At 40.0% G+C, this 19,408-nt stretch overlaps 1 protein-coding gene across 1 annotated transcript; it reads right to left on the bottom strand.

The window, feature by feature from the left end:
• Positions 1 to 2,638: 2,638 nt before the first annotated feature.
• On the bottom strand, positions 2,639 to 17,569 carry Eef1e1 (eukaryotic translation elongation factor 1 epsilon 1). Its single transcript, XM_013016644.1, has 4 exons — positions 17,461 to 17,569; positions 13,555 to 13,755; positions 12,213 to 12,308; positions 2,639 to 3,273 (listed from the first exon to the last, which is right to left on the bottom strand). Exons 1-4 carry the CDS (start codon positions 17,545 to 17,547, stop codon positions 3,133 to 3,135), a joined length of 525 nt encoding a protein of 174 aa, XP_012872098.1. The 5' UTR covers positions 17,548 to 17,569; the 3' UTR covers positions 2,639 to 3,132.
• Positions 17,570 to 19,408: the final 1,839 nt, after the last annotated feature.

Here is a 19,408-nt window from a genome sequence, read left to right on the forward strand (position 1 = left end):
ATTAATTTGGAGATGAGGATCTAGTGAACTTTTCTGTCTGGACCTTGAAAGTTGGTCCTCTAGATCTCAGCCTCTTCAGTAGCTAGGACTACAATGTAAGCCACTGATGCCTGGCTTGGAGAATCAGATTATTTTTTTTTAAAGTAGCATCAATGAGTACAAGGTGGTTTCATTTTAACATGTTCCTTTATATATACATCTTGATGACATTCTTCACCTCTGTCACTCACTCTCCCTTTCCCCTTCCCAAACCTGTTCTATGAAATTTACTTTGCTAATGTGATGGTTTCCAGATCTACCATTTCCCTGCAAATGAAATAATTTGTCATCTATCCAACTACCTTACCTAGGCACCTGGCCTATTTCCCCAGCTTGTCTATTGTGTAGTGCTTCAGTGAACATGAATGTGCAGATGTGTCTACTATATCCTGATTTACATTCCTTCAGATAAATGTCCAAGAGTGGTATTGCTATATCATAGGAACAAATATAGGTTTTACATATATATATACGTATATATATACATATATATATATATTTTTTTTTCCTTTGGTGTGCTGGTCCTGGGCTTGAACTCAGGGCCTAGGCACTGTGACTGAGCTTTTTTGCTCAAGATTCACTCTACCACTTGAGCTACAGCTCCACTTCAGGCTTTTGTGTGTATGTATGTGTGATAAGGCTAACAGACTTTCCTGCCTGGGTTGGCTTCTAACCTTGATCCTCAGATCTCAGCCTCCTGAGTAGCTAGGATTATAAGTGTGAGCAACTGGTGACTGGTGAGGTGTTTTGTGGTTTTTTTTGGTCAGGGCCTGGGCACTGTCCCTGAGCTTCTTTTGCTCAAGGTTAGCACTCTACTTGGGCCACAGCACCACTTCCAGCTTTTTCGTTTATGTGGTACTGAGGAATTGAATCTAGGGTTTCATGAATGCTAGACTAGCACTCTACCACTAAGCCACATTCCCAGCCCTAGCTGTTCATTTTTTTTTTAAGGAACTGGTTACTCTAGTTGAATAGTCCCACCAACAGTCAATTAGAGTTATTCCCCTCCCCCCATATTCTTGTTAAAATGTTTTTGTATCCTTATTTTAGAATAGATAGAATCTCAATGCTGTTCTGGTTTGCATTTCCTTTCTGGCCAGGGATGTTGTATTTATTGGCTATTTGTTCTTCTTTGAAACAATATAAAATGTTTAGTTCATTTGCTTTTTGTCTTTGTTTTTGGTTGGTCGTGGGGCTTGAACTCTGGGCCTGTCCCTCAGCTCTTTAGCTCAAGACTAGCACTCTACCACAGCGCCACTTCCAGTTTTTCTGGTGATTTATTGGAGATAAGAATCTCATGGACTTTCCTGCTCAGGCTGGCTTTGAACAGCAATCTTCAGATCTCAGCCTCCTAGTAGCTAGGATTATAGGTGTGAGCCACCAGCACCTGGCTAGTTGTGTTTTCTTTAAATATTTTTAAAGCTTCCTGCATAGCCTTGTTATTAGTCTAACATTGCTGGCAAAGACTTTCTCCTATTTTGTCTTTTCAGCCCTGGGACTGTATGCTTTGCTGTACAGAAAGAAGCCTTTTATTTTAGCATGATGCAACCCCATTTGTCAATCCTGGATTGTTTGCTGGGCTCCTGGAGTTACTGTAGCCTATGCTAGTAAGTTCTAGTGTTTTCCCTATTCTTTTCTGTAGTAGTTTCAAAATTTCAGGTCTAACAATAAGGTCTTTGGAGGGTCAAATTTTCAGTAATTTCATAATTCATCTGAGCGAAAGGATGCTCTGCTACCATTTCTCTTGTCTGAAATGGTTTCATGTTGAGTACATTGACATCTCAGGGACAGCAGGTAGGGAAAGCTTGACTGTAATAAATTGTAGGTCATGGTTTTATAATCTTTTTATTTGCCCCAGTCCTCAGCTCCTAGGCACTGCTTAAGGCTAGCGCTCTACCACTTGAGCCACAGCGCCACTTAGGCTTTTCCTGTTTATGTGGTACTGAGGAGTCGAACCCAGTGCTTCCACTAAGCCACATTCCCAGCTTTACAATCTTGCATACAGTCTGTTTTTATTGATCACTTTCTGTGAGCTAGGCACCTTGCAGGTAACTCTTCTAGTTCTCATTGTACATAAAATAAGATCAGTAATATTTTCACTCCTATTTCATGGGGAATTTTATACAGTATCTTAGAATATATGGTGATTTCAGTGTGTTTAACTTCACTTCCCCCCCCCCAATCTGTTTTATTTGGCTATCATTCCTATATTAAAACAATTTCTTATAAGTACCGCGTGCTAACCAATTGTACAACTGGAGCTCCTATTACAACAATTTCTATTTAAAGTGTAAACCAGGCATGGTGGTGAATGCTTGTAATCCCAGGTACTTGGGAGGTAGGATTGTAGACCAAGGCTAGCCTGGGAAAAAAGTACAAAACTCTATGGAAAACAAATTAAAAGTAAAAGGATTGTGGTCATGGCTTAAGTGGTACAGCTTTTGCCTAGAGTTCATGAAGTCTGTTGTTCCAACAGGCCTCAAAACAGAAAAGGAACACTGACTCAAGATGAATGTATCATATTCTTCCGGGACAGGTAAGTCATTAGGTTCATCCCAATGAATGAGGACTACAGGAAATAGGAAGCACACAAAAGATATTTTTTCAATCACATTTACTAATTCACATAAATACTTGAAAACAAATAGATCTGTCTTCCTTTTCTGTATTCTTGGCATAATTTACTGAAGCGGCTTATAAACAAACGACTGTAGTTATACACAAAAGGAAAATAAAGTTTAAAATATGAAAGGGGTTAATAAATAGCCAAACATTTCAACCTACTGAAAAGGATTACCTATTTTTAGGATTAAGTCACTGATTTGCAACTATCATTAAAATAAATCTCATCTGTCAAACAAGGTAATTTGTAACTTGATACCAACTTTTTTATGGCAATTTAATTTCTACATAAAAAAATTGCAAAACTTCAACTAGAAAAATAAAGTACTTAGACACCAGTTTGTACTTTAAAAATTAAACCAGCTTTAACAGACAACGACTACTCATCAATTTATGTTAGTAGTGAGGTCCAGAATCCATTTTCCATTAAGCGTTTTCAATGTTTTTGTATCTTTCAGATGAGGGGTGCTTCTAGTGGGAATTAGTATACAGTCTGTTCTTGATGAAGACAACACTAGACAGTTGTTGCCTGATGCCTGGGTAATGCTGAATGTGACAAAACCAGCGGGATACATTAAGATATTTCTCCTTTTCTTGAACTGTCAGGTCAACCTAAGTAGAGATTATAAAAACACACATATAGACACTATGTAAGCACAGCTATCAATACCAGGAGATATTGCATAGAAATTGAAAACTAAAACACCAAACACCAACAGTTCCCAAAAGCCAACATACTCAGATAGGATTAAAAGTTTTAACCATTATCCATTTGTTTAATGGTGCAGTCCTGGGACTTGAACTCAGGGCCTGGGCATTGTTCCTGAGCTTTTGTTCCTTAAGGATAGTGCTTTACTACTAGAGCTACATGTCCATTTCTGGCTTTTGGGTGATGAATTGAAGACTCACCTGGAATTTCTTGTCTGAGCTGGCTTTGAACCAGGATCCTCAGCTCTCAGTTTCTTAAGTAGCTACGATTATAGGTATGAGCCACCAGTACCTGGATCATCTGTTTAATGCTTTTTTTTTTTTTGGTCAGTCATGGGGCTTGAACTCTGGATCTGGGTGCTGTCCCTCAGCTCTTCAGGTCAAAGCTAGTGCTCTGTAACTTGAACCACAGCGCCATTTCTGGTTTGTTGAGTAGTTTATTGGAGATAAGCGTCTCACTGCCTTTCCTGCTTGGGCTGGTTTTGAACCACAATCCTCAGATCTCAGCCTCCTAAGTAGCTAGAATTTCAGGCATGAGCCACCAGTGCCCAGCTTGTTTAATGCTTTTTATGTTCTGTCCAAAACCAGATTTGTTTTCTAGGAAATACCCATTTTCCACAAAGGCAAAGTTTGTATTAACCCAGGATTTGGAAGTCCAAAGAATTTTTTTATTTCATTAGAAAGGTGATAGGGGGTAAGAAGTGAATAGCTTCCAAAAAACTCAGCTCTGGTTCTTTCTCTGGTAAGTTATCAGTATCTAACATACCTCACCAAAGTATATCTACATCTAAGTGGCTTGAATATAAATATAGACTACTACTACCACCTTTTTATTCAATTTTGGGGGGAAACCTCACTCAAGAAGACAATTGACCTCTTTAATTTTAAACTAATTATTATATAAACACATGAAGGAAAGAGTAGATAAAAGCTCAACTCCATTTTTTGTGAAGGTAGCATCACATCTACTAAAGGCTTACTATAATTTATTTTAAAACTACAAGAATGCCACAAATCATAAAGCATGTGACTCAGATTTCTCTAAGTCAAAAAGTTATCAGGTAAAGAGAAAGCTGCAGGGCAGAACCTGGCAGCCAAGATCCCATGTATGAGTTGTGCAGTTCCTTATCTTGATCTTCTTGTTAATTCATCATTTATTTAAAAGATACTGCAAGTCTTCCTAATACACAGAAAATACTAAAAAAAGAAACCGATGCAGGCAGTTATCCAGTAGGTAGTCCAAACCCATTTTTAGTGATCTGTGTAGCTTGTCAAAACTTATACTTGTGTCTTCAAAGAAATAGTGTTATATAACTAAACAATGTGAAGGATAAATCACTTTTCTATGTGCTATTACAGAATACAAACTAAAATTAACAACACAAAGGTTGATAGTATTTTGTTAATGTTGAATTGAGCTTTTATTTGTTGGCTCAAATTTCTGTTATATAGAAATGTTTCAGGTTTAGTTAATATCCAGTAACAGAACAACAAATAATAAAAAAATAAGTCATGGACTTTTCTAACCATTCATGTCTGAAAAAATAGAGAATAAAGTCTAGTTCCCAGCAAGATTCTACTTAAATTTTTTTAAAATCAGTAATATAGTAGTGAGTCAAGGACTTAGAGAAAGAAAACTAATGTATTAGTAAAAAACAGGAGAAGAAAGTTTTTTCCCCCACGTATAAGATGCAACTAAGATTCATAATTTCTAACATATTCTCAATTAGTAGGTTTAAAATAAAGGAATAACCTGCCTGGTACACTTATATGGCTGGCACTTGTGGATAAACTATTAGTGTCCATTCTAAAATATTTTGAGAAGTATTTTGTAAAAATCCTAATGTTTGGTTTCTTTTATTGGGGGGTGTAGCTACTAAGGTTTGAACTCAGGATTTTGCAGTTGCTGGGCCAGTGCTCTAACCACTTTTTGTTCCATTAAAAAAATTTTGTTTTTTAATCAAGGACTTTAAATGAAAGACCTTTCCCATCAGGGAAAGACCTGATGCCTTGCAAATGTTAGGCAAGGTTGCTTTACCACTGAGTTACACCCCTGAAAAGCTTGAGGGTGGAGGTATAGCTCAGGAGAGACCTCCTGTCATGTGCAAGGTCATAGGTTCAATCTCTAGCACTGAAAAATAGACAAATATTCAAATCTGACATAGCTTTTTTTCTTTAATTTCTAGCCATTCTGTAGGATGTTATTTTTTCACAATGAACTAAAATACAAAGAATAAAGCATTTCTAAACAGTAAGTATTAACAATTGTCTGAGTGCCAGGTGAAACAAATGGATGGCATGGGAAAAGTACATCTAATGTCCACCTTTCAGGTAGTATTTGGCAACAGTTCTAGTACTTGTTGCTACTAGGTCTATTACAAAAAACAGTCACAACAAAAGAAAAACTCTCCAAGTTTGGAATCTCTAGTAGATACGGAATATGCACAGGCAAAGTCAAAAATCACTTTCATTTAAACCTCTTAACACTTTAAAATTTATTCTAGGTGATGGATCATACAGTCTTTTATTTGTCTACTTCAGGGAATATAAATGCATGCAAGTTTTTTTCTTGCCAGTCCTGGGGCTTGAACTGTGGCTTGGGTGCTGTCTCTGAACTTCTTTTGCTCAAGATGAGTGCTCTACCACTTGAGCCACAGCACCACTTCTGGCTTTTTTGAGTCATTTATTGGAAATAAGAGTCTCACAGAGTTGTCTGCCTGAGCTGGCTTCGAACGATGATCAGATCTAAGCCTCTTGAGTAGCTAGGATTACAGGCATGAGCTACCATTTTGCTACAAGGTTTTTCTGGAAGGATTAGTTATCACTAAACCACCTTGTATACTCAATTTTGTAGTTTTCCCCTTTGAGTCTAAAAAAATGATAACTTACGTTATCTCTATTTTTTTTTTTCTTTGAACTCAAGGTCTGGGCTCTCCCTGAGCTTTTGTGCTCAAAGATAGTACCTGTAACTTGAGCTACAGCTCTACTTATTTGTCTTTTACAAAAATGAATCTGGTGGTTAGTTGGAGATGGACTCATGGACTTTCCTGCCCGGGCTGGCTTTGAACCTTGATCCCTGGATCTCAGCCTCCCAAGTAGCTAGAATTATAGGTGTGAGCCACTGGTGCCTAGCACCTCTGCTACTTCTTGGTAGACATTTTATATCTAAAATTATTGTAAACAAAATAATCACCAGATTCTCCCCTCATTAAATTTCTCACTTTTTAGAACATTTCTGATGGAATCCCTGGGCTATTTCATTTATAACATGGATTTTCCAACATCCTTTCTAGCTGGCTAATGTGTTCTTTTCCTTTCTTAGAACAGGAAACACAATGCAATTGTTCTACTTACCATTTCCTAGTTTTTATTGGTCTACATGCCAGCGTGTTTCTAGTGGTGCCTGGCTTTCTCCCTAACCACCTTTTCTGTTTATACTGGCATTCTATAATTACTTTGAACTTCAAAGTATAACACATAATATCTGAACCACTAGTTTTCCACTAAGACGAGGGACAAACTTCAAGGGACTCCTCCCAGACCAGTGTGCCATACTGCTTTGCTGTCCTTCCAGCTGGCACCAGGCTGCCTTTGGGACATTCTTTATAGTCAGGGTTCTTGACTGTTCACAAACATTTCTTTCACTTTCTTCTCAAAGAATCACACATTTCACTGGTTCTGCTAACTTTAGAACATATGTATTTAGGCTGATAATAACTTTATAGTCCAACAGCACATAGTGTTGTAAAAGCTATAATAATCTGAGTCACAGACTGTTTAGAGGGACTCGATTTACTGATGAAATCACTCAAGAAAGCCGTGTGAAACACTGGCATTAAAATCAACAGCCACACTAACGAGCACCGTAACAAAGAAAACACAACATAATAGTCCTCAAATGGATTAAGGCAGTTTGGATCTTAAATATCTGAGCTATACCTGCAAATGGGCTCACAGTGGAATGAGTTACAGAGGATTATTTGCTGAGCTGAAGGTTCCCTGATGCTTGTTTTGTACACTGACATGATTGCATAGTTAAGTAGTAAATACCATGGGGGGAGGAAATAAGTGGAGGAATGAATGAGGGCAAAATAAATACGCTGCCAAAGAACCTGAAGAATACAAGCAGGTGGCCAATCTGGATTTTGCTTCTCTCTACCTGAATTTAATACCTAGTAATCGACTTTTTCATACTTTTGTATATTTGTATTCAACTGAACTGACATGTTATTTAATATTGTAGCACAATCCTGTCATTGTGGTCTGTGAGACCTGTTCTTAAAAGTCTTTATATATTCATTTCTTTGCCTGTCTTGTGGGAAGGATGCTTTGACTCAAGGTGAGAACCCCAGGGAATGGTTAACAGAGTAATTTATCTATTATTCTATTTAGCACTGTCTTGAATATTCTCCAGGCAACCCTAATTTTAACCTGTAAGACTGAAGGAAACATTTTTAACCTGCCTGAAACTAAATACCTTCCTAGGCACTAAGATTTGTAATTATAAACAAATTTGCAGCTTAGACTAGATTTTGCATTATGGAACTATAACTGTGTTCACCCTGCTGATAAACAAATGTTACCAGCTCCTTGACTTTCCTTTCCCTAGCATATGACCAACTACATAAGCCAGTTAGAGGGGCAGACATAAATATACAGGAGGTGGTAAGAGCTGCATTCATATTATTAATAAGAAATGCTATCCTTAACAACAACTTGATGCTGCAAGCCGGACCTTTGTCTTGATAGAAATTCACTAGCCTGCTGTTAGTCATAACACATTTCTCCTAACATTAAGCTTCAGAAGATTACATAAAGCCAAACTATGGGCTTAAAAAATGTGTTGCCAATCAAGCTTGGAGCTGGTGGCTCATGCCTGTAATCTTAGCTACTCAGGAGGCTGAGATCTGAGGCCTACAGTTCAAAGCCAGCCAGGCAAGGAAAGCCCCTGAGACTCTAATCTCCAAGTAGCTACCAGAAAACCACAAGTAAGGTTGTGGTTCAAATTAATAGAGTGCTAAGCTTGAGCAAAAGAGCTCAAGAACAGCACCCAGGCCCTGAGTTCAAGCCCTATGACTGGCAAAAAAGAAAAGCCAAATAAGTTTGTTGCTGTTTCAGACATAAATTGTTCTTGTTCTCCTTGGGAAGGTAGCCATAATCACAGCAGCATAGCTTTGCTCAAGTCAATTCATGGGCCCTTCCACACTCAAAGACCATAGGTTTGCCACCAGGAGAGACGTGCGTAGATATCTTAACAGCAAATCCTCTTTACCTTGGAGGCTTTTGGGTTTTGAAATGAGGTAAGCTGGATCACATCGTCATTCTAAATTCAACAAGCTACTAAAACATTGAACCTAGACTGGAATAAAAAGAAGCTAGTGTGATCAATGTATTTCAGTTCTAGTAATACTTTTTTCACACTAAATAAAATTATTTTGATTTAATCATATTGAGAATGTAATAGAAAATTACACTTTCACTACATATACACAACCTAAGATAGGAATTGCAATTAGATAAAGAAAGTTAAGTGTGGTAAATCACAATAAACATGTACAAGCTCCTGTGCTGAGAAGTAGGAAAGACACAAGAAACATGACATCATGATCTTCCCTTTATTTATTTTAAATGGAGTCATTCCTTGTAAGTATAGGAGCTTTCATATCATGCCACTCCTGTTATCGTAGTAAAATGATTAATAGGCGTTCTTTCGTAGCCAAAAGTTGTATTGAATGAGAAATCATATAATTATTACTTATAGGTAAGACATAAGCTTTCTGAAACTATGAAAACACCCTTGAGTAGTCATGGCCGTTTTCTATGATGATTCACCCTACTTTACTATAATCTGATGTTTAAGTAATCAAATTATACTTGGACTAGAAATGAGTTCTAGATTTCAGTTTTTCATAAGACAGTTGGTTCTGAGATGAATACTTCCTTGAAAATAGTTTTTTAATTCTTGTGTTCCTCAAGCATATGTGGTAGGCTCTCAATAAATGAGGCCATTACACTACTGTTAAGAGAAATTAACACAATCATTTAGGGATCTTTGAGGAATGTTCTTAGTAAAGTCAAGTAATTCCAAATTAAGGGATGATGGCTTGAGTGGTGGGACTCAACAATATATTGGTGCCTGTGAGGTTCCAGGAAACTTCTCAAAGCCCCTGTGGATACAGAGGTCTGCAGACGCTGAAGTTCTTTGTATAAAATAGTACAGCATCTGCATAATACCTGTATATTTGTCTCTAGATTTTAACACCTAAAATAATATAAGTGCTATAGAAGTAGCTGAAACATTGTGTTGTTTAGAGAATAATAAGAAAAAAGTCTGCATAAGTTCAGAACATAAACAATGTTCTGTTTTTTAGTTTGTGATTGGTTGAATGTACATATATGGAACCTGAAGATGTGGAAGGCAGAACGTAACCACATAATACATACATCATTGCAGAGGTGTACAGTTTACAAGGGCTTCTCCCCACATCAAGACACTAAGTCAAAGGCTCTGGTGGGTCTTAGACCTCATAAAACCTAAGATCTGTGCCTTTGTATAACATACTCAACATTCCTAAGGATTTCCTTCTCTGTAAAAAGAGAGCAACAACACTAATACTATCACCTTCATCATTATAAGGTACAATGAGAAAGTACATATAAAACTCTTTATAATATACACACATGTGCCAGGTGTCAGTGGCTCACATCTGTAATCTAGCTACTCAGGCGGCTGCTATCTAAGGATTACAGTTTGAAGACAGCCCAGGCAGAAAAGCCCCTGGGAGACTCTTATCTGTAATTAACTACCAGAAAACTGGAAGTGGAGCTGTGGCTCAAAGTAGTAGAGTGTTAGCCTTGAGCAAAAGAGCTCAGGGAGAGCACCCAGCCCCTGAGTTCAAATCCCAGGACTGGTGTGTGTGCACGCACACACACACACACACACACACACACACACACGTTAAAATTTGTTCAATGTTATGGAGGACCTACTATATAATGTGCCAGGAATTATGTCAATGGACAATGTTTCAAATACAAATTGCCACAATCTGCGACTAAAGCAGTATATATAATTGGGAGATTTAAAAAGAAAGGAGCACTTGGAAGGCTGACAGGGCTTCAGCCAAGGAATCAATACTAGAGACACTTAAGAAATACAAATGAATTTGGTAGAAAGATGACTAAAACCAGGATATAAAAGAGCAGAGAAACGTAAGGCTGCTAGGCAGGGAAAGTTCAGTAGTCAGCAAGCCTCAGGAAATACGGTTCACAAATAAAAGCAGGAACAAGGATAAAGAATTGGGAGTTGGAAGAAGAATCTTCAGGGCAGGTATATTTTACTCATAGGGAATGTGGAGGTACTTAATTCTGAGAAAGACAAGACATGGTTGTAAGACACACTGGTTCAGTGGCCAGCAATATTAAAGACTAGGACAATGCCATGTGTGATCTCAGGAAGGAACACATGAGCGAGATGTGTCCATTAGTTGTAAATGTCAGGTTGAGAGGACTGAGTACATCAGGAGTATGTGTATGTGTGTGTGTGTTAACCCCACATCCTTATAGGGAAAAAAGTTGGTGATGGCAAAGAATATATTACACGTGGTGTGAAAGATGAAAGCACAAACTTGAACCAAACTGCTACGGTTCTAGAAGAAAGCACCTGCCCTCCCTCTGTCTCAGCAACCTATCTGTAAAAGCAGCAGATAATAATAGTACTTAGCTCTTGGATAATAAGTCAACACTTATATGGTATAAATAGCAGTGCCAAGAACACAGTGAGCAGCATATAATTGTAAATAAGTTTAAAGTAAGGAGATTGACCAAGGAGATCAAGGGCAAAATTGTAGGTAAGAGAAAGAAAATAAATAGAATTTGGGATAAGATCCCATAAAGGGTTAGGAGATGAGGGGGGAGGGGGCTGAGGTAAGAGGCCAAACTAATGTATCAGGCTGTGCACACAGGTAGTAGCAGCATCAAGAAGAGAGGATTCAAACAGAAAACCTATATCCTAGTGAATGAGAAAGAAGGCTCTGGTTGAATAACTGCAGACAAAGGAGGACAAAGGATGTTGTCTGGGAAAACTGACAAAGGCATGCAAGTGTCCTTGGAAGGAAGGAGAAACTAATTAGTATGTGAACTTGGCTGTAATTAGGTAGTAAGCCTTTTTTTTTTTTTTTGCCAGTTCTTGGGCTTGAAAACAGTGCCTTGAATTCTCACATGGCTTGCCTGCTCAGGGGCTGGTGCTCTACCACTAGAGTCAAACTTCCCTGTCTGAAACTTTTTACTAGCAGCAATCTTTAGTTTGGAGAGTTCTCTAGCAAGAGTTTGGTATGGCTATAGAAATGAGGACATTCACTTGGACTGATCAAGAGCTGGGAAATTATAGGGAAGGGTGACTACTGCACAGTACAGTAAAGAAGCCAATACGATGGAGATGAAGTTAGCAATGGTCCCCCTTAGATGGAGAAGGAAGTGTAAAGGTAGTCAAATTACCTCAGATAGGATTAAGAAAAAAGGGGTTAAAACAGCTAAGAGAAAAGGAGTGCAGAGAAGATAGGTTGCTGAAATCAAGACCTGGAGGTGGAGTGGGATTAGTAAAGTCAAGGAAGGTTAAAGAAGTCACAGTTGTTGAAGGAATCAAAAAACCAGTAGTTCAAGGAAGAGGAAGCAACTCTGCCCAATGGATCCATACAAAGTATTTCTGCATAAAGTACCTTGTCCCAAAGAAGTCCTTTCATTTTTTTTCGTAAACTGAAAATACATATCTGATTTAAGCTCAATAGAAATGAAAAACAAAAAAACCCCTAAAAACAAAAGCCAAAAATGATTCAAATACTTACTATAAAGCGATGAAGTCCATAATACAATAGGATATCTGCTAAGGTGAAGTTATTTCCTGTAATGTAGACTTTATCTTCAAGATATGAATTAAGATCCTACAAAAAGAGTAAAATATTAATTAGGAAAAAAGCAATGACAAGCTACCATATCATGACTTGAAACATTTAGGCTATCAGAAAGCAAATATGAATGTTTAATTTAGCAAATCTAATTTTTGATATTAATAGACAAAAAAAGTCATATAGTATGCCAACCTGAGGCTGGGAAGGTGGCTCAGTGGTAGAGCGCTTGCCTTGCATGCCTGAGGCCCTGGGTTCGATTCCTCAGCACCATATAAGCAAAAAGAAAAAAGCCCCACCACCCCCAAAAAAAGAAAAAAGCCCGAAGTGGCGCTGTGGCTCAAGTGGTAGAGCGCTAGCCTTGAGCTGAAGAGCTGAGGGACAGTGCCCAGGCCCAGAGTTCAGGCCCCACGACTGGACCGCCCCCCCCAAAAAAAATAGTATGCCAACTATTTCATTAAAGACTAAACATTATTGTCATTTTAAGGAAAAAGAAAATATTAGAAAATACTATCTGATTATTTCAGAGTCCAGTTTTTTTTTTAATTTAAATCATGTTCCTGTTAGAGACTTAAAAATAGAAATATATAATTATTGCATGTGACAATACATATTATATAATAAACAATTTCCATCTCTTAACAGAATTCTAGGGATCTTTCTGTACCACATTTATTTAAAGCAATGATTCCCAAGGGGAAGAAAGGAATACTTTCTCCAACCCAGACAATTATTTCCATACTACAACCTGAAAAGACTGTGATTCCCTCTCGCCTCAGAGAAAGTGTTATATCCTTTAGAGAGTAAGGATTGCTGTAAGAGACAAGGAAATGTTAAAGCATCACATTAAAAAAAATTAAATCATACAAAGCCAGGTGCTGGTAGTTCATTCTTATGCTCATGAAGCTGAGATCAGAGGATTGAGATTCAAAGCCAATCCAGGCAGGAAAGTTCATGAGACTCTTCTCTCTAATCATCAAAATGTTGGCAGTGGAGCTGTGGTTCTAGTGCTAGAATGGGTGCTAGCCCTGAGCATAAAAGTCCAGTTCAAGCCCCAACATGTACATAACAAGTATTGGAAGGAAGGACACAGGACACCAACTGCAAACAGAACAAGGAACTACATGTGGCCGAGAGCAGAGGTATCTGAGCTGAGATGTGCAGAAGTGTAGAAAAAAGCAGAATGGAACGGTACAGATAACCAACCGAAGTAGGAACAGAACCTAAAGAAAAGACTGCTTATTAGTTTGTGCATTCCACTCTATAAAGACAATCATGATACCTTTAACAGACTGTGGATATCTTCTTTATTGGAATGTCCATCCACACGAGTGACTCTGTATTCTAACCACTGCTGAACTACTGCTTTTTCTTCTGCAGTACTCCCCAGCAAATACTCTTTGTTGGCTTGCTTGACTAGGTGAGTTGCTATAGTGGTCAATCCTGTTAGACTTGGACCATTGTTTGTTTGAAGAACTGGAATCTTAAAAGGAAAAAAAAATTCTCCATATGAGTTACAAAAAATAAAGGCCACCACTTAGTCATATTCCTAAACTGTACTTTCAAATACTATAGCTTTTTACACTAAACACTAAATTACATACAAATGAAAGTAAATAAAAATATCGGCTATATATTTTACAATTTGGTAACAGATTGCTTGATTACAATAATGGTAATTTTACTGCCATTTATAGCTATATTTATAGCTATGCTGTTTATAACTATGTATGTACCATATGAAAAAAATGGAAATCCTAATACTGTATTAATTCCAAGCCAGGCATGGTGGTGAATTCCTGTAATACCAGCACTCACAAGGCTGAAGTGGAAGGATCATGAGTTTGAGTCCGGAATAGTGGCTTAGTACAGTTAAATTTCTTCTTCTCCACATCTTTTTTTTTTTTTTTTTTGGTGGTACTGGGGATGGAACACAAGGTCTTGTGCATGCTAAGCAAGTACTCTACCCCTGAGTCACATTCCCCATCTGATAAAAGTTTATTTCTTACTTAAAGTTTGCTGATGTTTGGGGAGACCATCTGGAGAGGTGGCCCAGAAATTCCGGCTGGTTTCTTCCATCTTGGGGCAGCTCTTCATGAAGGGCCTGCATAATACCAGAGCAGGACTTAGGCTACTAGAGTTATCTGTACCAGCTATCCAATGTTCCTGTGTGGAAGTGGTATATGTCACTTCTTCACACAACTCACTGGCCAGACCTACATAGATGCTTCACTGTCAGGAGTCATACTATTATTTCACATCAATCTTTGGGTTCTATGGTCTTCAAAGCTATAACTTTTTTATGGGTCTAGGGGCTTCTACCCCAAGGCCTGGGACGTGTCAGCAAAGCTCTACCACTTGAGCTATACCTCCTACCTTTTTGTTTTTGACATGGAGTTTCAACTAAGAGACTTCAAATTCAGCTAGTCCTAATAATTCTGAATAGTTGAGAATAACTGAGATTACAGGTATGTACTACCAAGCCTGGCTCAGTCATCACTGTTAATAACTACACTGTAACATTCCAACATGTTGATATGCCATAATTTCATTTATTTTATTTGTTTATTGAGTAATTTACTGGAAATTAAGTCTCACAGACTTTCCTGCCTGGGCTGGCTTGAAACCACGGTGCTCAGCTCTCAGCCTCCTGAGTAGCTAGGATTACAGGTACAAGCCACCAGTGCCCAGCTGATTCATCATAATTAAAGAAATCATTCTCCCAGCACTGGATGAGTGCACTGATCCCTATACTCATTCAAACAGAAACTCATCAGCCAAGCACTAAAATCTCTTAATTAAAACAAAAACGAACAAAAATCCTCACATACTATTGCTGAGTAGATGGCTCACATCCATAATCCTAGCTACCTAGGATGCTGAGACCTAAGGATCATGGTTGGAAGTCAGCCCTGGCAGACATATCCTTTAGATCATCTCCAATTAACAACTACAATAACAACAAAAAAACCTGGAAGTGGAGGCATGGCTCAAGTGGTAGAGCCCCAAACTTGAGAGGGAGAACATGAGGCTCTGAGTTTAAGCCCCAGTTTTAGCAAAACAAAACAGACAAAAATAAAAAACAACAACAGCTCCCCACCAAACCCAAACCAAACTCAAAAGTAATTATCATTTAAAAAAACATACAAATACCACAAATCTCAGAGTTGAGCTTCATACTAAAACTTGGGTTAATCTTCCATTATCCCACTCCTATGTTAGTTTACCTATTACCCCCAATTTTCCAGTAATTCTTTGGTTTTATACATCTTTCACGGCCTCAACCCTTACACCTTTTCTACACTCTAATTATTAATGACTGTTTCTCATATTAGATAATAGCCAAATCTTGCAGTGTGTCCTAAAAAATAATAGTAATAAGCCAAAGCAGGGAGTGGTGTCAGATAAGAAAGAAACACCAGAACACTGGAAAAAGCACAAGCTAGCCATTTGGGCTTCAAGCATCAGAGGGCATATCTTAGACAAGTCATTTTTCAGGCTTTGAGTTATTTTATGTGTAAAACTCAATACTATTTTCAGGACAGGATCTTCTTTTCTTTTGTGTGCTGGTCTTTCAGGAATTGTGTGCTGTCTTTGGACTTTTTTGCTACAGGTCAGCACTCTACCAGTTGAGCTACAGCTTCACTTCTGGCTTTTTTGGTAGTTAATTGGACATAATAATTTCCTGGGACTTTCCTGTGTGGGCTGGCTTTGAATGGCAATCCTATGATCTTGGCCTCTGGAGTAGCTAGGGTTACAAGCATGAGCCACTGGTGACTGCTCAGAACAGGATTTTAACATGGACTAAAGAAAAAAATGCCAAAAACTTAAAGTCACCAAAACAAAACAAAAAACCCAACAAAATCCTGAAAAAACTAATACTGAAACAATGTCAGCTAGATTGAGTTGAAATGACTGAAATGAACAGCAAAGTAGCAGGCAAGCAAATTTTATTGGGAGGTTACAATACAGCTCTCACAACAGAGGGGCAAGAGGGAAACTCAAGCCCAAGTAGGTTCAAAGACTAGGTGATTATATTTTGATCCTATGGTAGGAGTGTGGACACAGTTAGACTGTTGGAAAGCTGGGAATGTGGCTTAGTGGTAGAGTGCCTGCCCAGTATGCATGAAGCCCTGGGTTCGATTCCTCAGTACCACATAAAAGAAAAAGCCAGCAGTGGTGGTGCTGTGGCTCAAGTGGTAGAGAGCGCTAGCTAGCCTTGAGCAAAAGAAGCTCAGGCATAGTGTCCAAGCCCTGAGTTCTGAGCCCAAGGACTGTTAAAGTTTCTACAATGGATTGGGTCAGAGGTGAAACTGCTTCATTCTGAAACATTTAAAATGGCTATTTTTTTCCTAGGATACAGTGAGCCCATCGGTCTGCTTTTCCTGGGAAATAGCTTATGTCTTAAGACCTATGACGTGTGTGTGTGTGTGTGTGTGTGTGTACAGCTTCTTGCTCATATATTTCCCTAGCTGGCAATTAGTAGTTACCGAGATGGAAGAAGGCACGTGATTTGATTTTATTTCCATCGAGCCCTTCCATTCTCCTTTCACAGGGCAAGGTAGTCGTTCTACAACCATTTGCTTTCTTTCATCGATTTTTCTAGACGTTCTTCCATGCCTCTGGGTTCTTAGACCTTACCCGTTTCACTCCCTCATTCTCCGCACAATGCACCCCGCGCTGGGTATCACGCGGCCCCAGAAAGCCCTGTCCAGAACGCCCCGGGTTTAGCCTACAACCCATCCCGCCACCTTGGACCACACTCTTTCCGATTGTAATTCACTTCGATGCCACGGGGTCCACCGGAAGGTGGGCTTCCCGGGGGGGGGGGTGTCCCCTGTGTCCCCGCCGAGGCCCCCCGGGCCCAGGGCCGAGCCCAGCACCCGGGAGCCGGGCCGGGCGTTCACACAGCGCCGGCGGTGAGCACTGTACCCCAGGCGGGCGCGGGGTTTGCGGGGGGCTTGTCCACAACAGGACGCTGACGGATCACCGGACGATCCGGGGGACCCCGATCTGCGGGGCTCCTTCCCCGTCCGGGCCAGCGTGGCGGGGAAGGCGGGGAAGGCGCCACCGCAGCGCGGCGCCCACACGTGGGGGCCGGGGCCCCGCCAGCCCGGCCGGGCCGCCTGGGCTCCACAGACCCCACTCTAGACCACTGGCTGCCCTCCGTGCCGCCTCTGCTTCTCACCTGCCGCTCGCCCTGGGCGCTGTATTTATTCTCCTTACTCAGCCCCAGGGACTTCTCCAGCAGCTTCAATTCCGCGGCCGCCGCCATCTTCCGGTCCCAGATGCTGACAGGGGCGGGACAGAGACTGCCAAGACTTCCTGCATTGGCGGAGAGAGAAGCCCAACCTCCGCAAACGCCGGCTGTGATTGGCTGAACGGAGAGAGGCGTGACGGGCGGAGCCTGCGCGCCAGAGGCGGGGTCAGAGGAAGGGCGGGGCCTGAGGAGGAAGTGGGACAGGGGTGGAGCGGTGACGCCGGAGTTCCACTGCTAATTGGAGGATTTAGAGGCTCAAAGGCTTTCCTGCCCAGGCTGGCTTTGAACCTCCGTCCTCAGCTCTCAGCCTTCTGAGTGCTAGGATTACAGGCGTGAGCCATCAGCGCCCTGCTTTTGCAAACTTTCCCACAGCAGATTGGTTGACAGTTTAACTTGTTCACTTATTTGGCAGGCTGAGACTTTATAATGGGAAGAGAAATTTTATCTAGTGTGGTTCAGGCATCTGGGTTCTGTGAATTCAAACAGACTGAACAGTGAAGAGTTCTCAATCCCTTAGAATTTCTAACATGTGGTGTATTTTGTGGAGCCTTTAAATTGTGATATGATGGTAATTTGGAAACGTATTTCTTAAATGTCACATCTGTACCGAGCCTTTTTCCTCACAAGATTGAATCACATATTTTAAGAATTAGGTTTTGATATAGTTTAGGGGCCTTGGTCAGCTCTCAATAGCACGTGGAACATTCGTGAAAATTGTATCTTAGAGCACGAAGAGAAAAAAAAAATCTAAAACACAAAAATATGACTTGGAGGCATAGCCCAAATGATAGAGCATTTGCCCAGAAAGCACAATGTTTTGATGTTAAACTCCAGTATGGCAAACAACAACAAAAACAAATTTAAGGGCTTAGAAAAATCTCAAGAATATAAAAATAAATAACTTGGTTCAAAGAAGAAAATTTGGGGTGAAACTGTAGGATCTATAAGTTACAGTTGCTGGGTGCTGGTGGCTCACACCTGTAATCCTAGCTACTCAGGAGGCTGAGATCTGAGGCTTGCCATTGGAAGCCAGCTGGGGCAGGCAAGTCTGAGTCTCTTACCTCCATTAACCACCAGAAAAGCCAGAAGTGGAGCACTGACTTAAATGGCAAAGTGCTATCCTTGAGTTCAAGTGTCAGGACTGTCAAAAAATATTTAAAAATATTTATATATATGTTATAGTTGCAGATGGAAATTTATGAAATATTTGCATTAATAAAATGCAAATGAAGTTAAAATCTAGACAAAGATTTACAAAGGAAGCCAAAGAGAGCTGAAGTGAAGAAGTAATTGAAGGGTTAAAGTTTTGAGGCAATGACCACTTATTGCTTGTTTAAACTAAACCTAAGAAATTCTGTCTAGCACAGCAAAACGTGGTGGTAATCCAAACACCTGGTTTGTTGTGTGCCTTTATGACCCCTGCAAATCTTTAGCTCCCGGCTCTCCTCCTAGGCTCTGCTGTGTGGGAGTGTAGGATGAGGCCCGAGCTGCTTCTTGGTGGGGGGGTCCTGCGACCTGGGTATAACAGTAATAATAATAAATGTATAAGCAAACAATAGCAATTAAGTAGCACAATAATAAATTCTAATGGGTAGAGAAAGAACTTTCAGGTATTGAGACATTGTTATAGTCCAGGAACAGTGGTTCACACCTGTAACCGCAACTACTTGGGAGGCAGGGATAAGGAGGATCTTGGTTTGAGGTCAGCTGGGGAGGGGGCATGAGGCACAGGAATTGGGAATTGAGGATTGGGCATCTGTTAGTGAAATCTCTATCCTAATCAGCAAGTCCTACATGGTGGTATGACTGTGATCCTCGGTATTCAGGAGGCCAAATGTAGGAGGATCACAGTTTGGGGCTGGCCCTGGGAAAAAAC

This window comes from Dipodomys ordii, unplaced genomic scaffold (genome assembly GCF_000151885.1).
Source record: "Dipodomys ordii isolate 6190 unplaced genomic scaffold, Dord_2.0 Scaffold32, whole genome shotgun sequence".
NCBI lineage: Eukaryota > Metazoa > Chordata > Mammalia > Rodentia > Heteromyidae > Dipodomys > Dipodomys ordii.

Coding starts and splice junctions, on each gene's coding strand:
- Eef1e1 (XM_013016644.1), bottom strand. CDS start 17,547: ATGGCGGCGGCCGCGGAATTGAAGCTGCTGGAGAAGTCCCTGGGGCTG. Junction 12,309..13,554: donor ATATCCACAGTCTGTTAAAG/GTATCATGATTG, acceptor CTCTTTTTGTAG/GATCTTAATTCATATCTTGA. Junction 3,274..12,212: donor ATGGACTTCATCGCTTTATA/GTAAGTATTTGA, acceptor ATCTCTACTTAG/GTTGACCTGACAGTTCAAGA.